At 38.6% G+C, this 17,542-nt stretch overlaps 2 protein-coding genes across 5 annotated transcripts in view; both read right to left on the bottom strand.

Annotated features, from left to right (window-relative positions):
- The window catches only part of LOC139813829 (uncharacterized), a 30,406-nt gene extending 29,418 nt beyond the window's left edge, over positions 1 to 988 (bottom strand). For all 3 annotated transcript variants that reach the window (XM_071779606.1, XM_071779607.1, XM_071779608.1), the window contains exon 1: positions 698 to 988. The gene's annotated coding sequence lies outside the window, so the exon portion shown is untranslated. The remainder of the gene's footprint in view (positions 1 to 697) is intronic.
- A 1,981-nt stretch (positions 989 to 2,969) lies between these two features.
- Positions 2,970 to 4,336, bottom strand: LOC139813835 (uncharacterized). Of its 2 annotated transcripts, XM_071779625.1 has the most exons (3): positions 4,128 to 4,336; positions 3,826 to 4,067; positions 2,970 to 3,744 (listed from the first exon to the last, which is right to left on the bottom strand). In XM_071779625.1, exon 3 carries the CDS (start codon positions 3,630 to 3,632, stop codon positions 3,150 to 3,152), a length of 483 nt encoding a protein of 160 aa, XP_071635726.1. In that variant the 5' UTR covers positions 3,633 to 3,744; positions 3,826 to 4,067; positions 4,128 to 4,336; the 3' UTR covers positions 2,970 to 3,149. The 2 variants fall into 2 exon arrangements, with proteins under 2 accessions (XP_071635726.1, XP_071635725.1); XM_071779624.1 differs by lacking the exon at positions 3,826 to 4,067.
- Positions 4,337 to 17,542: the final 13,206 nt, after the last annotated feature.

Here is a 17,542-nt window from a genome sequence, read left to right as displayed (position 1 = left end):
AAAAAATAGGTTTGTTTCTTGAAAGTTTCTTATCTGATATATTGATTTTTTTAGTTCTAGGTATTTTCTAAGTAATCTAAGTACATAAATGACCCAAGTACATATATCCGATCTTTCGTTGTATACACATGTATTATTTCCTATCATGTATAATAGAAAATATTTTAGGAATATAGATTCACTAACAAAATTTTTTCTACATTTCTTCTCTTATTGCGTTATCGTACCCATTATACACACAGAAACGACAATTTTGAGTAAAAATGATTACCGGTGAGTAAAGTATTCCGGTGGAATTCCATCAGTTTACAATTCCTACATGCGTCATGGACGTGCTTATCTCGTTTGTTCTGGATCACACCGGCGTCTACTCAACGGAAAATAAAAAAGGAAAGAAAGTGATACGCCCCATGAATTTTCCGTCGTGAGGTTTCCCTCGAATCTGCGTTCTGAACACGATCCGGAATGTCATGTTTCTCATTTATAATTATCAATATGTGCAGCGCAGTAAAGTGAATTCATTCTACACACGATCTAAGACCTGATCTTAAATACACGATTTTGTATACGAAGCGGATCTTGCAGAAACGTCGGATTCGACTTGCTCCGGCTGCGAATTTCACGTACGAATCTTGCAAGATTCTCTTCTCTTACAATGTTTCTTCTATAATAAATAAAATAAACGAAAGGTTCTTACTTTTTCCCCTTCAGGACCTCAAAGATCACCCGACATAGTGCATTCCGCTTCGAAAGCAGAATAATCCTGTTGGTGAAAGACGAAGGCGAGACCCTCCCGGTCAAGTTGTCTCGTCACCAAGTTAAAACACCGCACAAAATAGGAGGAGATTAAAAAGAAAATAAGAAGAAGAGAGAAGCAAGTCGCCCACGCGATCGCGCAGCGCAGTCGAGAGCGACTCGCCGACTGCGACTGAGTGACTGACTGACCGACTCCTCCGGCCGCTCCGGTCGGCGTGTACCGTCACCGCACTTGCATCGACACACGTATACCATGCGCCAGGCATCCAAGCAGCACTCCCCGCCTGTGCCTCTGCAGGCCTTTCGTTTCCAGTTCCATTCCAAAGCCCGACCCAACGTGGCCCCAGCGTGCCTTTTGTTGCATCTCGTCCGCTCCGCTCCGCGCGCGCGGCAACGTTCGGCCGCTCTTCCGACCGGTTCAACGCGTTATCTCTCTCTTTCTCTGCGTCTCTTTGGACCGCTCTACATACGAGGCGGAGATCTGCCGAGTGCAATTAGCCCATAGAACCGATCGTGTCGACTCGAAGCCAAGCTTAATTAAGCTTTCTTTCTTCGTTAATTAAAAAAAAAAAAAAAGAATTGGCAACGAGTTGCAAGGACCGTCGGTGTATTCAGATCTTAATCATGTTTGATCCGTGTAATGTAATTAGTCGCGTGGAGTTATTAACTTCATTTACATCGCAATTTTCAAAGCTTTTTTTTAATGCAGTTTTCATTTGGTGTTTGATTTGTTTCAAAGTAGTAGATAACTAGTTTTACCTCATATTTATTTATAAAAAAAGAATATTGCAATTTTGTTTGATTCAGAACAACACTTTTTACCCACTATATTCAGAATAAATGTAATCACCATGAGCAAATAGATTAAGGGTCAAATATCGGAATATATACCTATCACACGAGTTATATTCTAACGAGATTATAAAATTTATGACTTTTATGATGATGGTGCTATTCAGTATGGAACGTCCAAAAACCGGTACTTTATAACTATAGTGCAGTACGGCTTCAAGCCGAAACGTGAAACCTCGATAACAACCTTACTGTATAATCGATTCTGGCGCATCGAGTTGCATCGAAGCACCTCGGCCGTGGGCACGGCGCGAGCCCACGGTGCAAAAGTTTCTTTAAAAAAAATATAAATACATCAACAATATAAGTTGCCATAAAATCTGTCACTATTGCTTATGTAAATTTCTGCGAGTACATAAAGTGAAGAAATCCAATTCTTGTCGACGTATGAAGTCTGCGTATAAGATTTGCAGCAATTCTTCTGACATATTATATTTTAAATTTGTTCAAATTGAAGAAATAAAATATAAATCTTTTTAAGAAAAATATATGAATATCCAGGCTATTTTAGAGCTAAGGATAAACTAATCAAAATACGCAGTTATCGAAATTCTGAACTATTTAGATTAAATAAAAAATAGATCAAAGCGTATGGTTAATCGAACATTCCTTCCGCATTTTCATACTTCAGTTGAATTGGAACATGCTCCACATAGCTCAAGGCCGTGTACCTCATCAGTTCGTAATCCGTATTGCTAGGCAACCCGATATACTTCTTTGCGAAGAAGTTGCTCATCTACCTCATGAAACTTAATTGCTTAAAGAGATTGTTAAAGAGAATCAAAGATGTTAAGATTTGCATAAAATTTTAAATATAAGCTTTTTATAAATAATGTGATTACGTGAAAATTTATTCATAAAAAAAAAACGAAAAAATTTTCCGATTTTTTTATGGGTTAGTTTATGAGAATATTTATAGCAAAGTTCAAAATTTTTTAATGTCACTTTTATGTCACGATAAAAATTTTATCGCGTAATTCTCTATGTATATTTTGTACAACAAAAACATTTAAAGCCAATATATCTTAGATGTGACATTAAAAGAAGTTTATTTTATGCTGAGTTTTCGTTGTTCTATATAAGTAAATTTCGATAAAATACATGTTTTTTGATATGGATTTATTACCGTAGTGAATCATATTTTGAAAAAATTCGAATAATATAAATTATGGGAAGAGTGCTTTTCGATAAACAATGAAAAATTTATTATAATATTTATTTTAATTATTAAATATGTCTTCTAGTGTAAATAATTAGAATAAATATTTATATCATTTTCGCAGAGTTAATACAATATAAGATTATGTCGCATAATGTTGTGTTATAAAATTATAAAAAATTATAAAATACATATAGGCATATTATAGATATATAAAATATATATATGTTTATGTATATATGTTATGTACATATATATTTTAAATATATTATATAAATTATATATTATATATTATATGTTACATGTATCTTATTTATATAAATAACTTATTTGTACTAAATACATATAATCTCCTTTAAAACAGCCTTATTTTGTTTACATTCTATGACATAACAATATTTCTTATTCTGTCATATATATTTGGCTCATTACAGTCGCTTATATGAAGGAAAGAAGTTTTCTGCAAAATATCTGATCCGATGTCCTGCTGCGGCGTATTTACATTACAAGTGCCTTCACTTCCGTCGTCGATACTTAAATTACTCAAGTTATGCATCACATCGAATGTGATATGCACAGAATCTTCGAAAATGTTTTCTTGTATGGGGTTTCTGTAATTACGATCATAAATTGACATCAATGACATGCTTCTTACGTAATCTATTTGCGGGTCCATTTGCGGGTCTGCCGTAATTTTTAGCATATTAAAGTTTATTGTAGCCTCCAAATTAGCGTGCATTTTGTCCTGTTCCCATTTCCAGTGTGCATATTTCTTAATTTCGTGATTCAGTAGAATCATTTTTTTCCTTCTCGAAAGACGCTTGTTTTTTATAAATGGTCTCGGCAGTTTCTTCATTTTCCCCATTTTATTGTACCAAAGAATTATCGATCATCTAGTTGTTATATTATCGCTTTACATTGTTGATTGCTTTCGCGCTCATAAGTTCAGTACTAATTCGTTTAAGATATGTAATGTCCTGAAAGCAATAAATATTGTCTTCAGAGAGAGTTATTAATTTGTAGCAGTAAGTATAACTTGATTGTTATAATATACTAACTGTTTATTATAGTATACTACAGCGAGTTCCATATTATCTCTATACTATAGTATGCTACATACACTCTATACCATGCTATATTATAGTATGCTATATATAGTATAGTATGCTATATTGTAATATGTTATACTATACTATACTATATATTACACAATGTATACTTTAATGTGTACAGTATATTATATACTACAAGATACTGTAGTACAGAGCTGGATTATCATTCTGCTATTGCCACCTAGTGGCTGAAAATATCATATTCTGTAAAAAGCAGGCACCATCAGTACACAATATCACATACGTACTTATTAAAACGTTTTTGGCGTCTGTTTCTGGTGCAGATACTGTATTCAGGATATCGAGTACGTTTGATCTTCTTTTTGATATCCAATGGTCTATTGATATGCGAATTATTACACAGATGTAATATTTTTCTTGGACTAATACTAAGTACAGCACAAAATTGCGCAGCACCTTCCGCGACACTGTGGTCGACTACTAACAGCTGGAAGTCGCGTATTCTGCCATCTAGCAACACTGTGCTAACCATTGTGTGAGTTGAGAAATGTTTACTATATTCCCGCAGTACCGACATGTGATATATATAGTCATATTAATTTAAAAATATATTTATTATTATATAAATTACAAACATCGAATATCTGATACTATTCGCATTGAACCAAATGATATGAAATCAAATAAATTTATATATAACGTAGAAAAAAAGACAAAAACAAATTAATGATTACAAACAATGAAAAGTATATTGGAATATAATAAAATTAATCAAATATTTCTGAATTAAATATTCAAAAATATTAACATAAATACAGAATTAATATTTGCAAATATTTTTTAGCGATCGACTATTCTTTCATAAAATTTTGGATTATATTTTTGCTGAATGATTATGTTAATAAATATAAAAAGATATACTCATAAATATATGTATATATGCACTATCATTATTTATATCCGTTCATTCACTACTTCCTTTATTCCATGTAATAATATTTTAGGATTTTAGAATTGTATACAGTCATATACAGGATTAGTCAGTTATGTTACTTATCTCTGATTTTAAGATAAAAAAAAACAGTTTTCAAAATTTTCATAATCACATCAATAAAAAATGCAGGAGAATTGATGAAGAATAGCTTTAGCTTATTAAAGATACATGATTCTCCTCTGTGTCTCTTAAATCAGCAAAAAATATGAAATACTGAAGTTCTCTGTGTCTCTTAAAGCAATTGAAAATATAAGATATAACTGGCAAATATAAAGAAATGCTATCATATCATACATTGCAGAAAAGTTTCTAAAAATCATTAGTCAGATAAAGTTAGATTCATGGGTGCATTGGTTATATTTTAATTGGTTAATTATTATGGAAAGAAACAATGTGACAGTTTTAAAACGGTTTCAGTTATGTAGAACCTGAGATACGAACTTTATATCTACAATGTAACTCGAGTATTCATTTTAGATGATGATGACCGCAATTATACTCGTTTTCGCTTCCCAGCAACGTGAAAGTTTAACAGACGTCTAACAGACGTCCTAATCTTACAAATCTTCTTTTATGCGCTTTTCAGATGTTCCGCAGATTTTCTTTAGTCATTATTTTTTATCGTCCAAGTGAAATTATTTTTTAGCACGTATAACATTTTAAAAAGAAAGTAAATCTAAAAATACAGATAAAAATCACCATAATTTTCGTGAGTTTAATTCTCGAAACGTATGATTTCCACTTTTATTAGTGCCGATAAAAACATAACGAATAGAGAGTATACCTTCACAGCATCAATAATTGAACTCACTAGAGTTCAATAAAATTAACCTTTCAAAGACTCAATATAACAGTTTGCGACAACTTTCTGCATAGATTTCGAAATAACCAAAGCAATAAATAATTAATAAACTATAAACTGTATTTTCGAGATTTTTATATAAGTATGCTTCGACAAATCTTCAATATATATATGCAATATATCTTCAATAATAATCCCCAAGTAATAAAAATCGTTATATATTAGGCAACATCAATATCAGTCTTAAAACGAAATGTTTAAGAATAGCTCATTTGTTAAAATTGGTTTGTATACTACGATGAATTAATCCCCTTAAAAAGCGTTGAATAAGACACAACCGCAGGTAGCGCTTCCGCGCTTCGGCATCGCGGCGGAAAGAATCTGCGCACGTGCACCGGGCACGACCGACCTGACCTGACTGAAGCAAAGGGATGATCAATAACTTCCAGGATATATAAGGCTCCGTTCCGGTAGAGCTTGTGCACCTCTTGAGTTCACGTGATCGGTTTATCGCGCACCACGGACCCCTAGTCTCGATCGCGTTATCGGCGACTGCGTTTCATATTGGTCTGTACATTAGATAGCATCGGAGAGGTATTACATCCATTGGGTTATAAGTGCTTAGCGTATATAAGATACACCGATATTACACGGAGTTTATCGGTCGTAGTAATGTAAGGTTTTCCATTTGTTCCGCTATGAACGATCCCGGCAGCGTAAAAATCGAGCGTGCACGATGTACGACGGTATCTACCTCGGAGTGAGCGTTTTCGGTAACAGTGTTTCAATATGCAAAAAAAAAAAACGGAACATAAACTCTCCGGCAAAATTACGTTTAGCCGGATCATTAACGTCGAAAGGCATGTGCACGCACGATTTCCGCCAACATGGCATCACGTTTTTTTTTTGCGAGGAATACGGTAAATATGATCCTCTTCTTCTATTGCGATACAGGGCGACATAAGCCTAACTTCGTTTTTAAACGCGTTTACAATTATAAAACTAACATCTTTTAAGTTCTGATCTTTTTTGTAAATACATAAAATATTTAAATCTTATATAACACTTTTTATTCGACCACATTGGAGAATTTAAGATCATCATATAATTAATAATTAAAATTTGGACACGTCAGTCTATCGTATGAGAGCAATTGTGTTACTAATTTTTTCACGAAAAAGATACGTGTCTGCCAGTATCGTTCACGAGCGATCAATTACAAGCGACATAAGAAACATGTCAGAAATATGAATATTCTTACGAGGCTTTGCACATATCCACGGATAATCGTATATGACAATAGAATAACAATTTAATAGGTACGACACATAATTCTTCTGTTTTCGCTACAGAGTAGGCGACCTAAATAATTTAGATCGAATTTGAAGTATAGACCGCGGCCTAAATGCAGGGTGTAAACGTAGTCAAAGAGACTTAAGAATTGACGGGGTCGTATTTGGGATCGTCACGAATTCATTGGTTTAACGGCGTTTCTACGTTCTGTGCGTACAAGGCACGTATTGCAGAACTTTTCGGGATGGATTCCGATCGAAATTGTTTAGTTATTTCCTAAATGAAAATTTAGGAAATAACTAAACAATTCTGACCGGAAAACATTTCGTTGTTTCCATAATACGTGCGAAGAAGCCGCGAATTCACCGGTTTAATCTTACCTATTTTGACAGCTCAGTTTGAAACTGCAGCGAATCCGAATAACAAGCAAATAAAACTTTCAGATCGCGCGGTCGCACATTTACATCGCAAATGATAACGTCCTATTTCAGGGTTTATTATTCTTCTGTCTATATTATTTTCCACACGTCTCTAAACGTGTGGCATGGTGTAGGCCTCCTGGGGATTCCCGCCATGTAAAAAAACGGGAACGCGTCCGGGCACGGTACCCCCTGGGTGACGAGGAAAGCCGTGCCGTCAGCTGTGTTTCTGTTAATTGCTGGGATTCATTCATAAGCAAATCGCTGATGCTTTTATTCTTTCTCTCAGCAATTTCTCAGGCAACTTATGCGCGGCGAGTGCTACGAGAAAGTTTAGCGCGACACGCGCGTAACGCGACGGTGATTTTAAGTAGCGCCGATTAATTTATCGCGGACGAACTTTACGCTTTTAGCCTCGCATTGTTTCGTAATACTTTTTCCGGGGAATGCCACGCGGAGTAGCGTTCTACTAATTTTTGGGCGCGGCTGCTACGCGCTAATCGACTGTAAATAAACTCCGAACAACCGTTCTACGAAATAATTACATCCCGAGTGCACTCGCGTTTACGTTATCATAATTTCCAATCTTCGTAGTTTAATGCACATAATTAGTTCCCTCCTATTTTTTTTCTTTTTTTCTTAATTAAAGTTCGTAACCACGCTTCATCGTCTCGACCCGCGCGTGCAACTGGTAGATACACAAACAGCGTACGTAACGGCACGCCGTAAATCGAGTTTCGCCCAACTCTGTATATACGACAGAAAATCTCACCTTAATGAGTGAAACCTGTATCTATTAAGGCCTAACGCCCATCGTCCAGTCCGTCTGTTACCGCGGTAAAACGTTAACCGAGCGATTAAATTCATCGTGGAAAGCGTTATTAACACGTTATTGTACGGACGCTCGCGATGTATGTACCATTGTTCGCCGAAGAAATCGCAATCAAAATCGCGGAGGCGGCTGGTCCGGCGACGTGTGACGACACGACGTTAACGAAAAAAACAGTAGCATCTCCTTGCACCTACTTACCTACTTACCGTCCTTTGCAGCGGCCGCATTTCGGACTTCTTCGAAAAAAAAACCCCCCTCTAATGTGCCCTTTGCCCGTCCCACTTCTACGGATCTCTGAAATGTGCACGGTCATCGTCTCATTTCGTTAGCCTGTTCCCGCCGCTAATAATCTCCGCCTGCTACTCACGATGATTATGAAGAAGTTATTCGCGCGATGCGACCTCGAGTGAAAATGACAACAGTCGTCCGAGAGGAAGGTGCACGAAAAGGACGGGGCGAATACGATGATCTTTATCACAGCCGAGAATATGTCAGGCGAATAAAATTGGAATCGCGAGACGATCGTTTGCAGACTTCTTCTTCTGCCTTCTGCGCGTTATACGCTGACACATGCACGCATGCACTTTTAGCGAAGTAATAAATCTCGACACGATTCTTGTATATATCCTCTCGTAATTACATTTATTAGTATACGTGCGATATGTGCTCATCAATATACGTAGTATCCAACGCTCTTTTACAAATTGTCTTACACCGTTCGCGAAGCTACGAAGATGCCACGAATATAATAGTACAATGTACAGGAGCTATTATTAGCAAACTAATAGACCCGCACGCGCGCATAAATGGCACTATTTCCTTCAGCATGACAAGAGCGACGCAATATAAACACCCACGTAAGATCTATTAACCTACTCAGACAGAGCATTACATATTACCGATCGATCCTCGAGTAAAGGGTACTCCAGAGCTGTCGCTATTCACGTCATCTATGGATGCTGTAGTCGCTATCTCTAAAGTGCTACCGTATTCAAAACGACTTTCAGGTAATAATCAACATCATCCGATTGCTTCTATAAATTTCTTAACTGCTAGTGTAAATTTTCATGATGAGTATCACGAAATAGAGATCGTTTTGCGACCGAATCTGGGTTTGTTGGACGAATCGGCGCGTGTCAGGAACAATTTATGTCGGACGTTTAGATCTTGCCGGCTTATTTCTATTATCCGCGTGAAACTGTGCGGTTTCTATTAAATTGAGAAAGCCAAACAAGGCAATTCGTTTCCACGCCACAATAATAGAGGAGTTGTCACATCGTGCAGTCACGTTGATAAAGTTGATTTACCGAGAGAAAGAGAGAGAGAAAGAGAGAGAGAGTTTGGTCATCAGTTAGTTAATTGGTCATTTCAATTCTCAACAAGGACAAATCTTGATGATACATTTATTAACGATGCGTTTCCGCGCTTCAGTCTTTAATGGACAGATTAAAAAACGAGGGGAGTGTTGCCCTCGGCGCGCTTGTTAACGCTAACGAAAAATAGGCACGTGCGCAGGAGGATGAAGCTCGGGTTTGCCAATATTGAAACGTAGAAGGAAAATAAATATGCTCGTTCTCTCTCACGGTGCACTCACCAAGCACAAGACGTGCAACGAATGCCTCGCTCGCGCGCCGTCTTGAGTGCGTGCAACTTTCACCACCAACCATTGTCGCTGTCATTATATGCTAACTCACATGCGCATCGCATACGTACCTATGTACGTAGGCATAGACACGGCTTTCGTTTCGCGAGCGACAATTCGTCTCATTCAAACTCGCGGGCAATATGGCATGATTAATTCGTTATCAGCGGAATATCCCGCGGAGTATCTGGACGCACGTTGGCACGTTTCTTTTCGGGAGGGAAACACGAGATACGTAGACGTATCTCTTCAATCATTAATATTAATTTAACGCATCTATCAGACACGATGCACAATTCTCTCAGCATGTGCGAGCGCATGAAAATCAAATTATAACTACGTTAACCTGAATATCTGATTTTCGAAATGAATACTGCGGCGAGGCGCGCTCATGTAAAGTGGGTAATATTAATCAGAATAAGTCGCCGTCGTTAAAAATCCGCGATTCCGAGCGACCAATTATTCCCTAATGAAAAGACTGCCGCAGCTAGTAATTAAATCAAGCTCTTTCGTAAAAGTTTTCAGTGCACTTGTACGTCGATCGAGGCGTACGTGACGAGCTGGCGGGGCACGTTCTAGATTTCAGCGAAATTAGAATTAACGTCGCCGTCGCGAGTCAATCCACTATTCCCGCTTGCTCGCGTCTACCTGACGGCATGGCACCCCCAGCCTCGTTTCGTCCTCGTTCGTTTCTCACGCGTAAACGGCGAACGATTTGCGAGAGTATCGTTAACCGCTCACCCCTCGGGGCAGGTATTTTTTACAACGAGCAGCACTTAGCGCTACAATCCCCGAAATTGCATCGCTGCACGCGAGAGAGAGACTGATGGTGGACAATCTGATAGCGCGCGGCAGTCCGGGTGTTCGCAACTCCGCCGGCCGCACCGGAGCGAACGATCGGCATCCGGATATTCCGGATCGCTCTTCGGCTCCTCTGAGCGAATCTCCTCTCCTCTATTTCGCAAGTGCCCTCCCGGCTTGTTTTCGCGGGCGCGTAAACGCGCGTCCGCGACGTACCGTGACGATCGTAGGTCCGCGCGCGTGAACCGTGGCGAAACAATAGAACCGGTCGCTTCCGCTTTGTCGTGGCGACAAGGCGCTAACTCTAATAGCCCCTTCAGTGCCGTTGCGTAAAACGACGAAAATTCATATCCGGCGGACTCTCGATTTTATTGTCGAGAATTTTGCGTAACACGTCCGCGTTCGCGTGTGCATGGCACGAGTGACTTTCGCTTCTTAACTTTGGCGAGCATCTTCATCACGCATATATTCCGAGGAGATATTACGAGACCACTAAAGTCGAGTGCGTGGATCGTCGCCGACCCGAATCGCTAAACATTGAGATTTGGATCTTTTCTTCCAGCTGACGATTGAACCGCTGGCTGCCTACTGTCTATACTCAATATTTGACTGACCCAGAATCATACTTGCCAAACCCGTGCTTTTCTTGTTTAGATAAAATATTTAGAGATTGCGGGTTAGCCATGTACGGCACTTAGCTAATGCTAGCCAATTGACTTCGGCGAAAGGCATGGGACGAAAAAAATGAGACTCGCGCGTCCCATTTTTCTCTCTATTAACGAATAAATTTATAAACATGTGACGCTTTGTAAATTTGCACTGCCGTATTTAAGACGCGCGTATTTAATTGCCGGCTGTAGCAAAAATTTTAGTCTTCAGGGATACCATGTTTCCTCTTTAAAGCACAGTAGATAATCAAGGACGTGAATTATTTTCGACCGGATGAGCAAGTGGCTGGTAATGGCCTTAAAGTTTGTCGTGTTCTGTGGCTCTTAGCGCGTCCCGAAATTCCGGTGCATTAACGGTGGATCAAGGAATCCGAGGAATAACGGCTCGCCAGCGGAGGAAAGAGAGAGAGAGAGAGAGAGAGAGAGAGAGAAGAAGGGAGAGAGAAAGAGAACTATATGTATAGCTTTCTTAAAATAAAGAAATCGACAGGGAGAACGAATTAAGAGCGGAGAGCCGAATGTCATACATTAGTTAGTACCGAGCGGCCCAATGTTGCGGCTTTACAGAACGGAACGGAGAACGGCAGCTTCTCTCGTTTCCTACATTTTAATTGGCCGCACGATGATATATCCGTATGTCTCTAATTGAGCCTCGAGAGCGAAACGACGCGGCGCGGGGCTATGGAATATGTGGATGGGATATCAGTGATTTAGAATTGGCCGCGTAAGCACCGTATACTAAGAAGTCGTCATCGGACCGCAGCGCGTCGCTACGAAAATGCGTATGACGACGATAATTGATGCTGCTTGTTGCAGAAGACGTATTTCTTTCGGCGCGTCAACATTCTCAGTTAGCTAAGAATCACGTTGATGATGCAATTTAACGCGATTCGAAATACGATTGAGTAAATTCTCTTTCTTTCTCTAGATTAGATAAGTAAAACTATAATCTGTAAAAGGAAACGACGAATTGAGAATCGTGATGATGCTTGCTTACACTACGGTTGTTGCAACCTAAATGCCATAGGTGCCTATCCCACAATTTCTATTATTTAACTGGCCTAATGCTATATTTTCTGAATCAACAATTTTCCTATTTATATGGACTATTAGAAATTGTGGGTTAGGCATTCTCCACTCGAGTGTAATTTAATATTTTCTCCCCGCGAAGCCGCAACGAAAATGGGAAGTACCTAAATTCGATACCCGAGGAAAAGGAGATTAAACGCGGCACAAAGCTCGATCAGGCATACACAGTTATTCTGTTATAAATAAAGTCAAAGTCGTTATTGTAACAAGACGTATGTTGCCCCTGCAAACTGGATACCGCGAACCGACCCACTTCTTTAGCCCGAGAATACGATGAATGGGCCAGAAGACCCGATATAATCAATCCGACTGGTTTTACGTGACTGTTGAACGTAACAAGGTGAGGTTTATTCTTTCCTTTGTATCTTTAGTGTCGAATTCTCAGTTATTATAGCAGCGTACAAAACGTTATTAGCAGTTCCTTACATTGTAATGAAAGTGCGAGAGGATGGCGAGAGATGTGCTAATTTTTTTTGCCCTCCGTTTCTCGTCTCGCGTTTCGTGTTAAGCCCACTTTAGACGATCTTAAATTCGTGTCAGAATTTAAAACAAAATTCTACTTATAATTTTGTGTGCTAAAATTATAAATAGGACTCTGTTTTAAAGTCTGATGATTCATAACACAATAAATTGAATATTCTAATTTACATGTTATCAATCTTTGTCACATTAGCTTTTTTGATATATGAAATTTAGCTTTGGATCCAAAATTAAGATAAAAATTAAGGTTAATCCCTAGTTATTTGCGTTTTTATAACAACAACAAAAATTAACCTTTTATTTCACAGTGTCAATGTAGAAAAACATTATTTTATTCAACACAAGATTACGTTCCTAACAGCTAATTGTAAAATGCGTCGATAATTTTCATCTCGCATATCGCAGCTAATGTTTCAAGATCAGTTATTGACATTCTGATATTTTTAGTGATGAAGGCAGCTGAAGTGAACAAAGAATGGGAGAGAAACCAACGTGATAAAGTAAACTTTGAGACGAAACGCGTTCAGAACCGTCATTAAGCTCACTGATGAGCATTTTAAAAACATCCATAAACCCAGAAACGCGAGTATTGTTTCGAACTGACAAACGCTCGGTTTCGGCCACCCGAAACCTTCGTCTTTAGCCGTCAAAATCGCCTATAAAGTTGCCAGTAAGAGTACCAGCAATCTCACGCCGCTATACACATCGATATTTCGCGCGGATAATTAAGGAGCGTAACGCGTTGAACATTTGCCGTTGTTTTCGACGGCGCGGCGCGGCGGTAACGTTACTACCGACCACGGGAGCCCGTTTCGATAGTCGTTGGCTTTACGAGAAAATAAAGAACCGCGCGATTGTCCCATACAGCGTGTTATTATGCAGAGTCGACGATCGCCATTACTCGTTCGCCGTGTCGAAAGTATCCCGGGCGCAGGAAATCTTGTAGGTAGGTAAGGGTGTGTATATCGTTAGCGGTATGTGTTGTGATTCCGCCGCGTTGTTAAAAATCCTTCTTTTTTATATCTTCTGCGCACGTTGCCCTTATAACGAGCGGCAATTAACGAGCCCGATACCAGTCTAACCAGTAATTTTGGGCATTTATCAGTGCGTAGCATGGGACGGGGAAAAGGGTAGAGGGGGAAGTGGGGAACCTTTCTAAGTCATCGACGTAGTAAGCTCAGGCTACGGGGCTAATCATCCGGGGATGCGCATGCATCTCCGGGGCAACGGACGCATCCGAAATGAGGAGCGATCCCTTCTGCCCCAGGAGGAGGGACTACGGTGGATGTATTGCGTTAATTGTATGCCGGTGCGGTTCCGAATTCAAATTGGATTTCACGATTTATGTTCCGTTATGCATATCATCGCGCACAATCGGACTAATTTACAACAAGTTTTCGGAGCGTAGCGATCTCGCGGTTCCGGACAAACGATAGTTCGTCAGGCGATAGTTTGTTTCGTTTCTAGACAGCCACGTTAACAATATCTCGACCGTCCGTCTTAATTAATCGTGTCGCCGCGTAATTATGGGGCGGCAGCCCGATAACCCGTTTACATTCTGAAAAAAATCTCAGTTTCATCAAGCATTTATATGCATTTCCAGTCTGAATCGCAAAGCATTTTATATACGCGAGCCTTTCCCGCTAGTTGCCGGGATCTAGCTCAACAATACATATACACCACAGCTCGCCTCGTACGCAATTAGTCGACGTATTTAACACAAAGACGCACGCGTACGCACGCGAGCACGCTAATTAACGCAGGCGTTTTCACGGATAGAGGAGTTACTGTCAGTGGTGAGCAGGGAGAGGAAGTCCACGTTGCGTTTGTTAAAGCTACTTCGGTTACAATTGTCGACTAATTAATGGCGCGCACAAACGCCTCTAGGCACTTTAAAATAAAAAGTTCGTAAATTTCACTCACGATTAAACACGCTTCGTTTTAAGTTGAGCTACTAATCACCTAGTGTACTTCTATTGTTAGATTTTTTCTTCCGACGAGAGAGAGAGAGAAAGAAGGGAGAGAAAAGAGAGAAAGATGACTCTGCGGACAATGGCAACGCGATAACACAGCTATGTCTCTTCCATACTTTCTACGCTTTGTCATTTTTTCTCATCGTCTGTTATTGACAGAATTTCTTGGCCTATTCGACCTATGTAATTATTGATATTAAAAAAAACTTTTTATTCTTCCGACGTTATTCAAAATTAATATTTTGAATACATATTTTATCCTTATATTCTACAGTTTTTTACTCTTAATTTCCTATAGTGCATTACTGACCAAATTTTTTTACTCGTCCTACTTATGCGGCTATTGGAATTAATAAACGTTTTATTTCTTCAACAATATTTGAAATGTATTTTAAAGTTTGAAATTAAGATATTTTATACTATCTATTCCACAGACGACAATAGATAAACTAGTGATAAGAAAAATAGTAATAAAAGCATTAATATAACATTTAATTTGTATGCTTAATATTATTTTGTAAGAATTGTCAATATTTAACATAAATAAATAAAAGAATTCGTCTTTCTTCTTTCTTATACTATATTTATTATCCTCTAATGTAAGCTGCTTCGTTCGACCTCTTTGAACTATTATACATATATTACTCTCTCTCTCTCTTTCATTATTTTATCAACTATTATTTCTCTTTTTACAATAATAATAAAATAAAAGAGTATTTATTTTTTTATGTTAATGTAGTATACACGTACATACACGTACTACATTGGACGATGTACGAAAATTACTTATTTACACGATCGATTGTTACGTTTATTTCTATTGATCTGATTAATATAGCCTCCGTATTACTCGTCAAAACCCGTGTTTTCCTTCCGTTCCCGAAACCTTTGACTGTCCAAATCACTGATCCGTAATACTCCTTTCCAATGACCCCGTTTTGCCTTATCGTGGAAGTACGGTGAAGCTGAATCTCATTTCCCGATGAAAGCGAATTCAGTTGCATACACATACAAAATAAGTACTTAACTTGTCCAATAAATATAATCAAATCAATAATTAAAGCCTACTTTAGATCTATACTTTGCATTAAATTTTAGAATGGAATTCCATTTACCTATAACTTTATATGCAGTAGTTTTTTTTATGTATATTTCGACTTGTGTATGTATTTTAATCTAGATTTTATACATAGATTTTGCATTAGAATATTTTAGTGCATAATTTTATTGTAGAAAAAATCGGAATCCTTTATGATCTTTTAGTTGAGGTGGCCAACTTGTGAGGAATGTGATTAGCACGTTATCCTGTTAGCACTGTTAGCAGTTTTGAATCTTGTCATAAGTCAGCTTGATTAATTGTACGACGTTTATTATTAAGGCAAAATAAAAACAACATTCTCGTTAGCTCGTCGGCAATAAACGTAAAAGGACAGTTATCTCGTGCTTCTGGACAACCCATAGACATATAAACCAGCACATACGGGTTTCGTTTGAGGTTATTTTTTTTTTCGAATGGATTGGAATCTAATTTGTTGCTCGATTAATTTTTTTATTAGAGTAAAAATTAAAAAAAAACAATTTACTTTGGAGCTAGGCTACGGTGTATCTAAAATTGAAAAGTAACAAGGAAAGATATTTAGCGGCCAAAATTTATCTCTATAGCTTTCTTATCTACATAATATATTAAATAGCTTAAGATTTACTGCATAATGCATAATATTACGCGACTCTGAGAGAAGCATCTAATCAGATTCCTCATCAGTGGAGCCTTGAAAATAGACTGACACAACGGTATCAAAATTATAGTTATCACAAAATTGTGTTAATTTGATGAAAAAAATTTATCAGCTCTCCTTATCGCACGCGATGTAATTTATGTGCATGTGTAATTTTGTATATGAATATTCGGACGCGCGAGGCTTGAATGACGATCGTTATTTAATGGTTACTTGACCTAGTGGTTTTACCTCGCAATCTGATCAATAAAATATTTTGCGGTTTCATACCGGTATCTTCCTCGCCAAATTAAGAGGATCATTCACGCGGCCCGCAGCGAGACTCGCGGAAAACGATTGACGCGGAAGTAAAGTGGCAGCCGACAGATACTAAGAGAGAAAAGGCAGTGGTTTCTGTGTCTCTCTTTCTCGCTCTCTCCTTATCTCTATCTCTTTCTCTCTCTCTCGGCCATCGGCCCCTCGCAGACTGTTCTCTTCAGGAGGACGACCCACTTCGTCCAAAAGCGAGAGGGACGGTGGTACTGCTTGGCAATTACATACACCTACAAAAACGTATGTACATAAATATGTTCATTATTTCTCCTTACGTCGCGCGTCACATTGACTCTTCTCTCGCATTGCTGGTTGAACTGATTGCGAGACGAGAGATGAGTGCGCACGTACATACGAGCGAAAGGAATCCAGACGTTTTATACGCCGCGCCGGTGACTTGGACTGGAATCAAGAGAGAGAAAAAAAATAAGGTTTCCCAGCATTCCATTATCTCGCGCTCTTACATTCGGCCATAGAGGCGTAAGCCATTTTTCCCGCTAATTATCCCCATTCGACCGGTAATCGAGAAAAATGTCTAATGGATGAGTTTCACCAGCACCGTCGAAATCGTTCTTTTCCGATCAGGAACCTCGTTTCGAGGAGAGAAATGGAAGTGTCCCGATAAGTGAATTTTCCACGTGCGATGCAAAATGCACGAAGA

This window comes from Temnothorax longispinosus, chromosome 5, assembly GCF_030848805.1.
Source record: "Temnothorax longispinosus isolate EJ_2023e chromosome 5, Tlon_JGU_v1, whole genome shotgun sequence".
NCBI classification, from domain to species: Eukaryota; Metazoa; Arthropoda; class Insecta; order Hymenoptera; family Formicidae; genus Temnothorax; species Temnothorax longispinosus.
The sequence above is the reverse complement of the archived record's forward strand: the minus strand, read 5'-3'. Positions and strand labels throughout refer to the sequence as shown.

Excerpts from the sequence above, each read along its gene's own strand:
- LOC139813835 (XM_071779625.1), bottom strand. The coding sequence starts at position 3,632 with ATGGGGAAAATGAAGAAACTGCCGAGACCATTTATAAAAAACAAGCGT.